At 42.3% G+C, this 16,343-nt stretch overlaps 1 protein-coding gene across 1 annotated transcript; it reads left to right on the top strand.

The window, feature by feature from the left end:
• Nucleotides 1-14,506: 14,506 nt before the first annotated feature.
• MC3R (melanocortin 3 receptor) lies at nt 14,507-15,484 on the top strand. The gene has a single exon (XM_070940062.1). It carries the CDS (start codon nt 14,507-14,509, stop codon nt 15,482-15,484), a length of 978 nt encoding a protein of 325 aa, XP_070796163.1.
• Nucleotides 15,485-16,343: the final 859 nt, after the last annotated feature.

Raw genomic sequence — 16,343 nt, forward strand, 5'->3', positions numbered from 1 at the left:
AAATATATATAAATTTGGCCCAAAATTAAAAATACAAACCAATTAAAACATTTAAAATTTCTTCTTAAGCCAGCCCGGCTTGCTGGAAAAAGTGGGTTTTAAGGGCACGGCGGAAGGCACTAAGGTCTTGGATTCTCCTTATCTCTGGGGGCAACTGATTCCAGAGGGTAGGTGCCCCCACAGAGAAGGCCCTCCCCCTGGGGGTCACCAGCCTACATTGATTGACTGATGGCACCCTGAGGAGGCCCTCTCTGTGGGAGCGCACAGGACGATGGGCATTGTGTGACTTTAAAGTTTTCCTGCTGATTCATTGTAATGCTGAGTCATGCTGTAATTAGATAATCACTGGTTGTAAACGTATTTAAGAAAGGTACTGTAACGTATTCAGTTGATGATAAGCTACCATTGTGTGAGGAGTTGCTATCATTGTGCTATCATCGTTGGATGGATCTGCTACCATCGTGGTTTGTGAACCAGAGTGAGCTTGTTATTCTAACCAACTACTGTTTGTGTGGTAAGAAGATTTTTGAATCACTGGACTGATTTAACTGGCAAAGACTTGGATTGATTTAAAGACTATGAGATTGTTTTTTCCCTATAAAGTAAACTTTTGATAAACCAGTTTGCACATCTCTTATTCATTGCTCTCAGCAACGTTTCTCTGTGCTCTACACTCTGCTGGTTGGTAACACAACAACAATATCCTTAACAGGAATCACGTGACACCCCCCCCCCCGGAAGGTCACTGCAACTGTCATAAATGCATGCTGCTGGCCAAGTGCCCAAATTTTGATCACATAATTGTGGGGATGTGCAAAGGTCATAGGTGTAAGGATCAGTGAGAAGTCACTTTTTTCAGTAACATTGTAATTTCAAGCAGTTGTTAAATGAATGATTGTAAATTAAGGACTACCTGAAATTTTTACTCACCTCAGGCTAGATAAATGACTTTAAAACCCCTACACACAAATGTACACATATGCACACACAAACCCCTTCATGAAAATTTAGCCTTAATTTGACAATCTGATGTTTCCCCTTGTTGGAAAAGTACCACTGTACCTGCACCAAAAACGGGGAGAGGGAATTAAACCTTTTCGGCATTTGATTCCATAAAAGAGATGGGGGACTGGATTCAGTGACTGATAGCTCTATTAATTCAAAGTGCCCCCCCCGGCAATTAGACAACTATCAGTATCCCTAATTGCAGACTTTTGAATCAATAATAAAATTTATGAGGACAATTCATGGGTAGGAAAAGTAGGAATCAATCATGATTAAACTACAAATGGAAAGATTGGCCAGGAGTTTGGGAACAATATGAAAGTGGTTTAAGCAAAAAGCTGCTACATTCAAAGAATTTAATATATTATCACAGCTCTATGACAGGTCACAGCAGATAAATAAGGCTTGGGCAGAGGTTTCAGCAGGTTCTGACCAGTTCTGGAGAACTGGTAGCAGTAATTTTGAGTAGTTCGGAGAACCAGTAGTAAACATTCTGACTTGCCCCGCCCCCATCTAATCTCTGTCTCCCAAGTCCCAGCTGATCGGGAGGAAATGGGGATTTTGCAGTAACCTTTCCCTGGTGTGGGGAGGGAATGGAGATTTTACAGTATCCTTCCCCTGCCACGCCCACCAAGCCACGCTCACCAAGCCATGCCATGCCATGCCCACCAAACTACACCCACAGAACCGGTAGTAAAAAAATTTGAAACCCACCATTGGGCTTGGGGTCTGCTTAGGACACTCTGGATTTATAGTCATCTGATAGAGTAAATTGAAAATGTCAAGATTATTATTATTAGCTTATGGCATTGTTACAGTAGCCAGGAGACCACGATGCTACTGCAAAGTTTGGCTTGCCAAGTATCAGCCCTGTTACAGAACATACTTGCACACTTCCCAACATGCACCACAGGAGGAGGTGAGCTGGCCTCACACCAGACAGAAAGACTTACTTGGGTTTTAAGTAATTTCTGTGCCTGTGTGGCATTGGCTGTCTATCTGTACTCTATGCTTCTTGTTTTTCTAGAGCAAGTAGTAAAGGATTTGGACTTTTCTTATCGGATGTACCAGGAAGGAGGGAGGGTAAATTACCCCTTGGAGTGATCTTGTAGTTAGACACTTGAAAGCTGGCATATTTAAAATTTAGTATGTCTGCCTTTTCTTCTTTAAAAGTGGGATGGGAGAAGATGTCTACGCTTGAATTTCCCAGAAGCACATTAGCATTTTTTAATTTCAAGAGTCCATGATGAGGCTACAATCTTGGGTAAATAACTTGGGTGCAAACTGCACTGAAGTCACCAAGACTTATTTCTAAGGAAAGGTGGATGCAATCACTTTGTAAAGAAAGATTTCTTTGCAGAAATAACAAGCCTACTGTGCTCATTTCATTTGAAAATATAAAAGCTTAATATATTTTTAACTTTGATCTTTCATTTACAAGCATAGGCTAAAGAACCACGTACTACACCTACATAATTTTTTAAAAAAATTATTTAGGATATAATGCTGTTACATTAGCCAGGAGACCACAATGCTAATGCAGAATAGTAGTTTAGCTGCCTGTTTACTAGCTGTGTTTGATATACGTTCATATCAGGGATAAAATGCACTTACCTTTGCTACCGGATCAGAAATGTGCGCATGAGTGCCTCTTCTGCACATGCACAGAGCCTTCTGTGCATGTGCAGAGGGTCAAAAACTGGACATGATGATGTCCCAGCGGGTGGGCAGAGCCTCCCACCACCGACCCTACCAGCTCGCATGAGCCGGATAGATCCAGCCGGATTTCACTGCTCACATGCTTCCCAAGGTGTGTGCCACAGGCAGGTGAGCAAGCTCCATTCCAGAAAGAGAAATGAATCGCTTTTTCGTATAGTGTCAGCCAAGGCCCTCTCCCTCCACCAAAGCTGCCTCACAAATGGGCATCACAACAGGGAAGGTTCCGTGCCTGCAGAATTCTAACACATCTGCACAAAGTGCCAATTCATCTTCCCACCGAAGTGGTACCTATTTATCTACTCGCCTAGAACATGCTTTCGAACTGCTAGGTGGGCAGAAGCTGAGGTGAGTGACAGGCACTCACCCGCCACACAGTGTTAGGACTTGAACCACTGGAAGAAAGACCATCTCCTGCATCATTAAGCCACTGAGTCACCCTGCCTCTCACCTACATAAAGTGATTTTACATATACAGGGAAAGGACTGCCAATTTCCTATAGAAGTTCCCTGTGGCTAATATTGAAGACTGTTCCCTGATTTCTCACAGCAGCACTGGAGAGATGCCCAAGACTTAGGGTTCCATCTGGTTACTTTTTGAGAATCCCTGTGGAATTATTTTTTAGAGATTGAAAACTGAAAACTTTAAACAGAAGATAAATGCATTTTTTGCAGCAAAACTATGTTTTTCAAAAGCAATTAACACTATAGGGGTTTTTTTCCTTTTAAGCCTGCTTGTTTAAGCAACCAGATATCATCTCTGATGTTTAATTGGAAATATGTTCTGTATTTAATCATTCCTCTTTATTTAATGTTTTACTTTATCTGAGTATAGCTGATGTTTATGTAATGTTTATAGTCACTAGATGGCGCTGTTTGATTTGTTCTGTATGTTTACACCGGCAGTCACTCTAATGAAATATTCTATTCTCTGTCCCTAGAAAAACAGTCAAATAGAAGAAGCATGAAATGCACTTTTCATTAGTGTTGGTACAAAAATAATTAGCTAGCAGTCTAAAAAAAATGTTTGACTACTCAGGAATCAAAGATCCATTTCAGTCAGTTTATTAGGCCGGCATAATAAACAGTGTGTTCATAAATTCTCTGAGAGAACTGTTTGTAAATCTAAAGAGATAGTAAATAAACAGACAAAGCTAAAATACATTTCTAAAACAATCTTGACATTCGGAGTATAAGATGCGCCCAATTTTTCAGCCTCTGTTAGGAGGGAAAAAAGTGTCTTATACTCCAAAAATTACGGTATTTGTAGGGCACAACTGAGGCATAGATTGAAATAAAATTCCCTATCCCACCAGGCTTGAAATCTTAGGTCTGGATAGCCTCGAACTATGCCGTCTACATTCCGACCTATGCTTAGTTCATAAAATTATTTACCAAAACGTCCTACCTGTAAATGAGTACTTTAATTTCAACCGCAATAACACAAGGGCTATCAATAGATTCAAACTCAACGTAATTTGCTCTAATCTTGATTGTAGAAAATATGACTTCTGCAATAGAGTAGCAAATGTCTGGAACACTCTACCTGATTCTGTTGTTAGTCTCGCTAATCCCCATACCTTTAACTGTCTACCGTGGACCTTTCATGTTTCTTAAGAGGTCCCTAAGGGGGCGTGCATAAGCGCACCAGCGTGCTACCATCCCTGTCCTACTATCCCCATTTATATGTAATCATTCTATGTGTTTATGGCTATGTTTTGCCTAGTTATATCCTTTTATTTGTGCCAAAAAAATTTTCATGTGTCCATGTCTATGTCTATATTGTTACTTGTTTCCTTGTACTTGTTGACAAATAAATTAGATAGATAGATAGATAGATAGATAGATAGATAGATAGATAGATAGTTCCGGCAGGATGGGCAATTTTGGTTTGATTGACCCTCAGTAGATTTTGCAGAACATCCTTTGAGAGAATCTACTTTGTTTTGAACTTTAGTCAAGCAAGTTGAAGATTGAAAGACTGGTCTGTGCTGTCGGGAGACTCTTGTCTAGTTATAAAAATCTAGTGACTTAAAAAAATCGGAGGTAACTTGTCTCACTGATTACAATAGCACCTAAGGGCAAATGGTCTTCTCTGGATTATGGCGAAGAATTTAAGCAGAATCATTTAACTATTGATTATTACATAATTCTATCTTGATTGGAGGCGCATTACTTTTCTTGTAGCAAACAACAAAAACCACTTTGGGTTTTTTTTTCCCCCGTAGGCTGAATTATAGCACAAACATGAGCCACTCAGACTTCAACCTTATGGTAGAAGTTGCAAGTAATGAATGAAAAAGAAGAGCTGATTATAGCATTGCCATAGCATTTAGACTTACTGTTTTTTTCAGAGTATAAGATGCACCTTTTTCCCCAAAAAAAGAGGGTGAAAATCTGGGTGCGCCTTATACTCCGAATGTAGTCCTGCTCAGCCTTGCAAACGGAGATTTCAAATGGTTGAAATTATGGTTGTTCACCGCCCTGAGTCCTTCGGGAGTAGGGCGGTATACAAATATGAAAAATAAATAATAAATAAATAAATAAATGGAGCCTCTGAAAGAAGCTTCAGGAAAAAAGCCTCTGAAAGGCTTTTATCTAAAATAATATGGCAAGCAACAAAAGAAGAATCAGTAAAGGTTTTAACCAAACTATGCTAACAAATCTGGAGAATGACACAATAACCAACAGATCGGAAGAGCTTAATCTATTTTCCAAAGAAAGGAGATTGAACAGAGTACAGATAGTCCTTCAGAATAAAAGCCTCTGAAAGAAGCTTCAGAAAAAAAGCCTCCAAACAGAGCTTCAGAAAAAAAGCCTTTTTTTCTGAAGCTCTGTTTTGGAGTCTTTCAGAGGCAGAAAAAAATGTTTTTTCTGAAACAGAATTTCCGAAGTTTCAAAGGCAGAAAAAAAAGCAAGGCACAGAGCTCACAACCAACAAACCTGTTGCTAAAATTCACCTCTGGGAACAGCTGATTGGGGGTATTCCAGGAGGCTGATCCACCCACCAATCAGTTTTTTTCTTATTTTCCTCCCCAAAAACTAAGCTGTGTCTTATACTCCGGTGCGTCTTATAGTCCGGAAAATACGATATATACCGCTTCACAGTGCTCTACAGCCCTCTCTGAGTGGTTTACAGAGTCAGTATATTGCCCCCAACAATTTGGGTTCTCATTTTACTGACCTCGGAAGGATACAGCTGGTGAGACTCGAACTGCCAAACTGCAAGCAGCCAGAAGTCAGCAGAAGTAGCCTACAGTACTGCAATCTAACCACTGTGCCACCATGGTTCTTAAATTAGAACTGGAAAAGAAGATCCCTATTAATTATCTTAATTATCACAATCTAACCTTGTGAATAGAAAGCTATATTTGATTTATGACTGATCGGGGATTTTAACTTTAAATTTTACACCTATATGGTACAGGTAGTCCTCGACTTATAGCCTATCCTTGAATTTACAACTGTGATACCACCCCCATGGTCAGATGATTGCAGTTTGGGTGCTTGGCAACCAGCTCACATTTACAATGGTTGCAAAGTCTTGCAGTCATGTGATCAGATTTGACTGGGGAAGGCCAATTTGTTTAACAACCACATGATTCATTTAACAACCATGCGATATGCTTAAAGGCGTTGATTTGCTTCATGACTGTTGTAAACATGGTCATAAAATTGGATCTGGTAACATGATAACTCACTTAATGATCCCATTGCTTAGTGACCAAAATCCCAGTCCAAATTGTGGTTGTAAGTAGGGGATTACTTCAGTGGTGAAATGTAAAATGTGTTACTACTGGTTCTGTGGGCGTGGCTTGGTGGGGGGTAATGTGACTGGGTGGACATGGCCAACTTTTTTTTTTACTTTTAAAAGCATTTTTTCTACAGTCTCTTAAAGAAATGCTTTTAAAAGGCTCTGATGATCCCAGCTGAGTTGCCTGAGGGGCTGCTCCTCTGTCCTGGTCCTATTAGATCTCTCAGCAGCTTTTGATACCATCGACCATGGTATCATGCTGCACCAGTTGGAAGGGTTGGGGGTGGGAGGCACTGTTTTACGGTGGTTCTCCTCCTTTCTCTCCGACCGGTCACAGTCTGTGTTGACAGGGGGGCAGAGGTCGACCCCGAGGCCCCTTGTATGTGGGGTGCCGCAAGGATCAGTCCTCTCACCCCTTCTGTTCAACATTTATGTGAAGCCGCTAGGTGAGATCATCTGTGGTTTTGGGGTGAAGTACCACCAGTACGCTGATGACACCCAGCTGTACATCTCCACTCCAGACCACCCCAATGATGCCCTCGAAGTGATGTCCTGGTGCCTGGAGGCCGTAGGGATCTGGATGGGGAGGAACAGACTCAGGCTCAACCCATCCAAGACCGAATGGCTGTGGTTTCCAACATCCTGATATAGTCAGTTGGCACCATCACTGACTATTGGGGGCGAGTCGTTGGCCCCCACTGATGGGGTTCACAACTTGGACGTCCTCCTGGACTCATGGCTGTCTTTAGAAGAGCATATGACGGCCGTGGCCGGGAGGACTTTTTATCAGGTTCGCCTGATTCGCCAGTTGCGTCCCTTTCTGGATCGGGACTGGTTATGCACGGTCACTCACACCCTTGTCACCTCACGCCTGGACTACTGCAATGCTCTCTACATGGGGCTCCCCTTGAGGAGCACCCGGAAGCTCCAACTGGTCCAGAATGCGGCCGCGCGGGTGGTGATGGGAGCGACGTGGCGCTCCCATGTGACCCCCCTCCTGCGCGAACTGCACTGGCTCCCAGTGGTCTTCTGGGTGCACTTCAAGGTTTTGGTTACCACCTTTAGAGCACTCCATGGCTCAGGACCAGGGTACTTACAAGACCACCTTCTGCCACCAATAGCCTCTCACCGACCAGTTCACTCCCATAGAGAGGGGCTCCTCCAGATGCCGTCAGCCAAACAATGTCGACTGGCGGCCCCCAGGGGGTGAGCCTTCTCTGCGGGGGCACCTGCCATCTGGAACGAGCTCCCCCTGGGGATATGGAGGGTCCAAGATTTATGCACTTTCCGCTGCGCCCTAAAAACGTTTTTATTCCAACAGGCTGGTCTGGCCTAACTCTCCCTTTTAAATTGGGTTTTAAATGTTTTACATAAATTGGATGTTTTTAAATTTGTTTTTGAGCCCAAATTATTGAATCTATTTTTAATAGCTTTTAACTTTTGTATGTTATTTGTATTTTTATCTTGGCTGTTCACTGCCCTGAGTCCCCTGGGAGTAGGGCGGTATATAAATATGATAATAAATAAATAAATAAATAAATAAATAAATAAATAAATAAATAAATAGCATTTTTTCTACAGCCTCTTCAACTGAAGAGGTTGCAAAAAAATGCTTTTAAAAGGCTCTGATGATCCGTGCGATCATCAGAGGCTTTTTTTTTTACTTTTAAAAGCATTTTTTCAGCTGAAGAGGTTGTAGAAAAAATGCTTTTAAAAGTTAAAAAAAAAAGCCTCTGATGATCACGCAGTTCAGCTGGGCATGGGGGGGGGGCAGGGATTTTTGCTACCGGTTCTCCAAACCACCCACCACCATCGCTACCAGATCACGTGATCTGATCCGAACCGGGAGCATTTGACCCTGGATTACTTACACATCTATGATACATAAAGTCATGGCCAGTGAATAAAATGCATCAGGCAGTTTTTTTCTCTTGGGAAAACAATCAAGAAATGTCATAGGCTAGGTAATAAAGCATAGGACAAGAATGTTGGAATTATATATCATATGCTGAATATTAATACAGAAAGAGAAATTGAATTTCCCAATCAGAAGGTGTCATAGTTTTATTTCATTCTGCATTGATGAAATCCCATCTTGAGTGCTGTTCTAATTTGAGGCGTCGCAAATAAAGCAGGAACCAGCATCAGATAATAATCAGGGGGAAAAACATCTCCATCAATCAAACGAATCAAGGAAGAACCAGCTCCCAACCAAGCTATATACAAACGATCAGCAAAGTTCACTCTCTCGTACCCTGATGAGGTTACGTAGCTGATAACAAAACACCTAAGATGTCCCATGCTCCATGGTACTCAATCCTAAGGCATAGTTGGGAGTAGCAAAACATAGTGACATAATTTCCCCCACAATCACTCATGACCAAATGGGAGAAGACTAACCAGTATGTCAGCCCCAAAGTCAAAAGCAAACCAACCCAAATCAAGGTTATGGAGGATTAAATGAAAGAACTGTAAAAGTTCATGGCCCAAAAGATATGCTTCTAGCCATGAATTAGTCTCAAGAGATTTTTATAAAGTTGCGCCTGCAATTACTTCTTTCTTAGCTAGAGTTCATTAAGTCTAATTTGGCTAGAAGATCATCTAGGTAATTGAATTAAAAGACTAAATCAAATGGTGTTCATCAAGCCTAGGGCAATTCAGACACGCTGGATTACTTTTGAGTAGATTTTTTTTATTTCCAAGTCATTCTCATTTACAAGTAAAATTCTGGTGCCTCTCTGTTTCTGATATTCAGCCTTAGGGAATCCACAGGGGATCCAAAATGTCAAAATGTCGGCCCTGTGCCTTTTTTATGTGCATCTCACATGAAAGAGTTGTGTTTTGATCCCAGCAATCATTCTACCTTCTGTATTTTTTCACATGTCTTTGATTTATACAGCTTATCCAATTTTGCAAGAGGATATATGCAGTATACAAATTTGTATAGTAGTACACAAATATCTTCCCTATAGCATACCCAACAGTTACAAATGCTCACCTTAACCTATGTTGTGGTCCGACAGCAGCCTGCAGAGCTGGCTGCAGAGTCGGACAGTGAGGGAGTAACATGGGCCAGTCCTGGAGTCAGGGGAAGGCTCGGATGAGGGCTCTGCGTCAGAGGCAGAGATGGGGCCAGGACCATCTGGGAGTTAGGTGCGGACTCCAGAGCCTCCAAAGTCAGACATCAGAGAGGCAGAGGAACAGGGGGAGCCTGTTCCTAGAGTATGCATGCGCAGAGCTGCCAGAAGGTAAGAACAGTTAAAACAAAAGGGACGACTCAGGAGTAAGGCTTGGAGATGATTGGCCCCTCCCAAAAGACATAAGGGAAGAGCACAGGCACATGGACCTTTGCAGGAAGCAACGTTGTGGATGGTGTTGGTTTGTACTTTGAAGCTCCGTTTTGGACTCTGTGTTTCCATGTGGCCTTGCCAAGATAATTGCCAATTAGGTCTTTGGCAGTGTGTCAAAGAAGATAAAGGAAGCCTAGGTCAGAACAACCTAACACTCATCTTTGATCCATTCTCTTCCTCTTAATTTAATTCTTGGGGAAGGGACAATTATTATTTTGTATGTGGGTGTCTGGTTTATGAGTTAATGCAAGATAACTCATACTGATAATACACTATATACTGAAAGTTAGCATAAAGCAATGCTATTGTTATCTGAAAGAAAGACAAGTCTGAATTTAAGATGATGAACCCCACAGTAAAGTTTAAACGGAAAAAAAAAACATTTCACATCTAATTTCACTCTCACATCTTGGTCACCCTAGGGGTAACAAACTCACGTCGTCATGGTGGCGTCACGTGACATATTGGGACTTTTTTTCCCTTTGCTAAACCTGGGGGTGAGCAGCGTGTGATGCATCCAGCCCACGGGCAGGAGTTTGACATCCCTGCTCTACAGGGGTGAAATGCTACCACTTTGGGCAAACTGGTATTTCTGACGATCAGCTGGGTGACGATCAGCTGTGACGCGCAATTTATATTAGCTAGAATTGTCAGATTTTGTTGTGACCTAGGCCCAAGAAGGTATTATCAGATGCAATCCGTTCTAAACAAACAGATTTTATTAGAACAGCTGAGAATTAACTCATTATCAGTGTAGTCCAAACTAATTCAAAACAAATTTTTCATAACATAATTCTTCAGCCTTATCACCAACCTTGGTCTACTTTGGCAACCTGGCTTTTCTTGGCAAAAGAAGCAGAAGATGCTGACAAGAAATAAATGCAGCAAGACAAGAAACAAATCTATCAACATTGTTTTCCGACAAAAAGCCCAAGAGCCGTTGCTGGTCTTTTAAGCCTTATAGGAGGGGCCAATCATCTTCGCTTTACGCCTGAGTCGTTCTTTTTGCTTTAGCTGCTCTTGCCTCCTGGCAGCTCTACTCATGTGTGCACTAGGAACAGGCTCCTCCTGTTCCTCTGCCTCTCTGCTGTCAGCCTCTGGAGGCTCCAGAGTCTGCACATCACTCCCAGATGGCCCTGGCCCCATCTCTGCCTCCGACACAGAGCCCTCATCCGGGCCTTCCCCAGCCTCCAGGACTGGCCCATGTTCTTATCACTATCCGACTCCGCTGCCAGCTCCTCAGGCTGCTGGCAGACCACAACAGATTTCCTGCTTTCTAGCTAATCTAAATTGCGTGACACAGTGGATTCCCCCCCCCTCAGTGTTCTACTTACCTTTGCAGAATCAGAAGGCTCCAAAATATTCCTTTTTTAGGGGGCACCTCACACATGCATGTGTGCGCAAAGCACGAACTCAGTAGCAGACTCATGGAACCAGTAGCAAACTTCAGAGGATTTCACCGCTGCTGCTCTAGCACAATCATCCAATTGAATAGTTTATTATTTAGGTGTCAGCTGCCACCTCTTATTTGCCTTTTGCTATTGCTCAATGCTGTGAACTATAGGGGGGCTGGATGGGAGGGTAGGGGTTTCAAGGAAAATGAAAAGTTCATTGAATCTCCCTGAGATTCGGTTTCAAGGTTGGCCAACTGGGAATGGAAGGCAGCTGCATACCAACCCACACTTGAAGTGACCATTTGGAAAGCATCTTCTCTGAATTTGATTGGACAATGAGGGAGGCAGCAGCATAGGGAGGTAAGGGAAGGTCTGTAAAGATTCTCAGTCATCCAGGTCATAGTTGTCTCAAAGGTGCCTTTTCAGGAGGCAACTGGACTTTCTTGTTTTTTCTTTGAAGACGTTTTGCTTCTCATCCAAGAAGTTTCTTCAGCTCTGACAGGAGAGTGAGGAATGGAAAGATTTATATTCCTTGCAGACAGCTAGTCATTTGCATCCTTAATGGATGAGAAGAGAAACGTCTTCAAAGGAAAAAAACAAGAACTCTGATAACATTGCATCAATATGGTCAGGTTTCCATGGCAACAAGTCCTCAACTTGCAATAGTTCATTGAGTCACTGTTCAAAGTTACAATGGCACTGGAAAAAGTGACTTATGGCCATTTTTCATATTTATGAAAAATGGGGATTGCATAATCCCCACGATCATATAATCAAAATTCAGATGCTTGGCAACTGACTCATATTTGTGACGGTTTCAGTGTCCCAGGGGCATGTGATCACTTTTTGCAACCTTCTAACAAGCATAGTCAATGGGGAAGCCAGATTAACAACTGTATTACTAATTTATCAATTGCAATGATTGATTTAACAACTGTGGCAAGAAAGGTGGTAGAATGGGGCAAAACCAGGGGTGCTGACAGGTTCTGGAGAACCAATAGTGGAAATTTTGAGTAGTTTGGAGAACCGGCAAATACCACCTCTGGCTGGCCCCAGGAGTGGGGAGGGAATGGAGATTTTACAGTATCCTTCCCCTGCCGTGCCCACCAAGCCACACCCACCAAGCCACAACATGCCCACCAAGCCACGCCCACAGAACTGGTAGTAAAAAAAATTGGATTCCAATACTGGGCAAAACTCACCTGCCTCACTTAGCAACAGAAATTTTGGGCTCAGTTGTGGTCATAAGTCTCCGTAATGAGAGAACCTGATACATACCAGTGATCCTACATTAGATCTGTTTTTTTGTCGCTTGAAAGTTGCAGCATGATCTGGTGTTGGAGGAAAAATTGAGGGCAGCCACAAAAGAGTATGACTCCTTTGCCACTTGGCTTCAGGTCCAATTTAAGATGCTGGTCATCACATTTACTGCCTGGTTTCTGCAGGACCACCTGTCTCCAAACATTTCTCCCAGAACCTTCTGGAAGTGTGAGTGGGTACACCTCAGGTCCTTTCAAGTAAACATTTCATGAAAATAAGAAAATATGTTCCCGTGAAACAGAAGGAACAGAGAAGAAAAGCATTCAATCAGATGCAGTACGTATACACCCACATTCTTTGAATTCTAGAACAATATTGCTCAACCTTAGCTCAGTGGTGGGATTCACCGGTTGTAACAACCGGTTCACTGCACACGCACGCACACGCACTCGTGCTTCTGCACATGCTCAATACAATCGAAAATTACCTTCTACTGAATCCAGAGTGAGTAAAACAGCTGAGGCGCATCAATCCGCTCTACCATGCCTATCAGCTGGGTTTAAAACAAAAGAAATATAGGTAGGTTATAGTGCAGGGGCAGGCAGGCCCATCTGATCATTGGAGCTATGACCGAACCGGTTAGAACCAGCTGAATCCCATCCCTGCCTTGGTTATTTTAAGATGCTTTCATTGTTTTAAATTATATATCGGATGCTGTAAACCATCCAACCATCCTTCTTTTGGAGTGAGTGGCTATAATAAATCCAATTACAATAATGTTCTTGTTGATGTCAATGTTTTGGTACTGAAGTAAATAAATATCAATGGCCTTGCTGATGTCTTTCAAAAGTATCATTTCTGGGTATATTAGTAAGTGGATTTTTGTTTTCTCTCTCTCCCAAATGCTAGAGATCAGATTTTTCTTTTAAATCCAGGGCCTAAACCATCATCCCACAGACAATAGACAGTCAAACATAAATTAGCATCAATTGTGATGTATCCAAGGAAATATGTGATTAAGGCAGATCTGATACATCAAATGGCCTTGACTGAATGCATCTATAAAAATAAAGCACAATAGAGCTGGTGGGGGGATGAAATTGGAGAGGGAGAATGGTGCTAGAAAATTCACAGGGCTACAGAAAATACAATCTGCAGTATCAGGAAATGATGCATTTTTGTTTAGCATATCAATGACCAAGCTCGTTGTGATTGCTCAAATGTGCTTGTGCCATCAAGGCAGCTGCAATGTTATCTCACACATTTGGCAACCCCTCGGAGTGTTTCCATCTGACAAGCAGATGATGTTTATCTGTTAATTATATATATTTGCCACATGTCCTCCTTTATATTCTATAATGGTGAGTTTTTTCTCTGTGTAACAGATTCCTCCTACAGGGCTAAAACAATCATTTTTACACATATTCTCCCTCTGATCTCCAGAGGGCACTAAGTAATGTTGAATTGGAGAGCAATCAGGATTATGCAGTCTGTGATGGCAACCATCAATCAAGCCAGAAGTTGCTTTTTAGTGGTTGTTGCGAGTCACAGATGATTAAGTAGGAGTGTTTCCTCTCCATTGATGAAAGTATAAAATCCAATGCAAGCCTTCCTGTCTTATCTTTCTGTCTCCTATTCCTGCTCTATGAAGCTAGAAGATCTGTCTTGACTGAACTGGGGGGGTCCCAAGACAAAGTCCCAAGATTGCAAAGCCCATCATATTAAATCCACTTTGAAAGGAACTCCTAATTGCTACCTTTCTCTTCTTTAAAGTGATGTTTCCTCAAATTCCTGCATTTGCTGTTTGCTCAGATTCTACTGGCACAAAAAGGAACTAACTTCTTTGGATTGATGGATTCAGAACTCCGCATCGAATAAGGAATTTTTCTTTCTTTTTTTTTTCTTTTCTTTTCACAACTGATCTCATTCAAATAAAGGGTACAGTGGGATTTCTGGTGGATTTTATCTTTTAAGAGGTTTTTTTCCCCCCCATAAATGCATGTAAACCTGAATCTCTGCTCTTCACGATGAACACCACAGCACCCTGGATTCTGAGGTTCCAGCCCGTCTTGTTTAATGCCACTGAAGAAGTCAACCATTCAGTTTTGGGCAGCACAGGAGGTCATGAGTTCTGTGAGCAAGTCTTCATCAAAGCCGAGGTGTTTTTGATCCTTGGAATCATCAGCCTTCTTGAGAACGTCCTGGTCATCCTTGCAGTGATCAAGAATGGCAACCTACATTCCCCCATGTACTTCTTTCTCTGTAGCTTGGCTGTGGCAGACATACTCATGGGGATGTCCAATGCCTTGGAAACCCTTATGATTGCCATCCTGAATGGGGGCTACTTAACCATCGATGACCACTTCATCCAGAACATGGACAACGTTTTTGACTCCATGATTTGTATCTCTTTGATCGCCTCCATCTGCAACCTTTTGATCATAGCAATTGACAGGTACATTACCATTCTCTACGCACTCCGGTACCACAGCATCATGACTGTGAGGAAGGCTCTGACACTCATTGGGGTCATCTGGACTGCTTGTGTCTTTTGCGGCATCATGTTCATTGCCTACTATGAGAGCAAAACGGTCATCGTCTGCCTCATCGCCATGTTCTTCACCATGCTCTTCTTCATGGCCTTGCTTTATATCCACATGTTCCTGTTTGCACGCTTACATGTCAAACGCATCGCTGCCCTCCCGGTGGATGGTGTCCCCCACCACCAACGCACCTGCATAAAAGGGGCTGTCACAATTACTATTCTGCTGGGTGTCTTCATCACTTGCTGGGCACCCTTTTTCCTCCATCTTATCCTCATCATTTCTTGCCCCACCAACCCGCATTGCCTTTGTTATGCTTCTCACTTCAACACCTACCTGGTTCTTATCATGTGCAACTCGGTCATTGATCCTCTTATATATGCTTTCCGGAGTCTGGAGATGAGAAAGACTTTCAAGGAAATGGCTTGTGGCTGTTACAGCACGGGGCAATGCATGCTCTGAACTCAACCCTACACTCACCTTCACACCTTTCCAGATGATGATTGCTTGAAGTGAACACGGCTGCAGTTTGACCCGTCCGGAAAGTGCAATATTGGGGAAAGTGAAGACATGAAATGGTTAAACGCTGATGCAAAAATCCTAATACTTTTCTTCCTCCAATTGCCAGTTGCTAGCTGTGATCCAAGAAAGGAAGAAAAACTGAGAGAAAATACTTTCTTCTTTTCTTTTTTTTTTCTTCTCCCTTCCCTTCTTTTTCCAGTGGTCTTTCAGCACACAAGAATGTCTCCTACTATTGGCAGTGGTTAGAAAAAGGACATCAAACTCAGAAATACTGGGAAGGAACAGAGATAGGTTCCCTTATTGCATTAAAAGGAAGTCCATAATTTTCTCCCCCCAAAAAAACATTTTGAACAGGACTATACAAGAGGAAGATGTTCAACCAAATAACATAAGCTTGGAAAGCTGTCGGTAGAGAACTCTACATAATTAGCTCAAACTATAGGTGAGTGTGGGTCTGAGACAGAAAACCTGCCGCTTTCCATAGAAATGTTTTAATTGACGATTGGTTTATTTTATAAAGCTGCTACTCCCGAGTGTTAAGCTCTGTTCTTACCTACGAATAAGCTCCTCGACATTTTAGAAGGACCGCTGCTATTTGGCTTTAAGTCTCACAGAAATCAGGCGATCTTCTGTTTAGGACCGCACTTTAATCATTTTATTATTATTATTATTATTCACCTGCAAACCGCTGCATTGTGATTATTTGAAGCGCCTGTCACCAGCATCGCTCTGCCTTATCTAAGCATCTTTTTTCGTTAGAAGCAAGGAAATCGGCAGCGGAAGAGTTTCGGAACTAAGT

Source organism: Pituophis catenifer, unplaced genomic scaffold (assembly GCF_029215685.1).
Source record: "Pituophis catenifer annectens isolate HBS135680 unplaced genomic scaffold, rPitCat1.0.hap2 SCAF_3, whole genome shotgun sequence".
NCBI classification, from domain to species: domain Eukaryota; kingdom Metazoa; phylum Chordata; class Lepidosauria; order Squamata; family Colubridae; genus Pituophis; species Pituophis catenifer.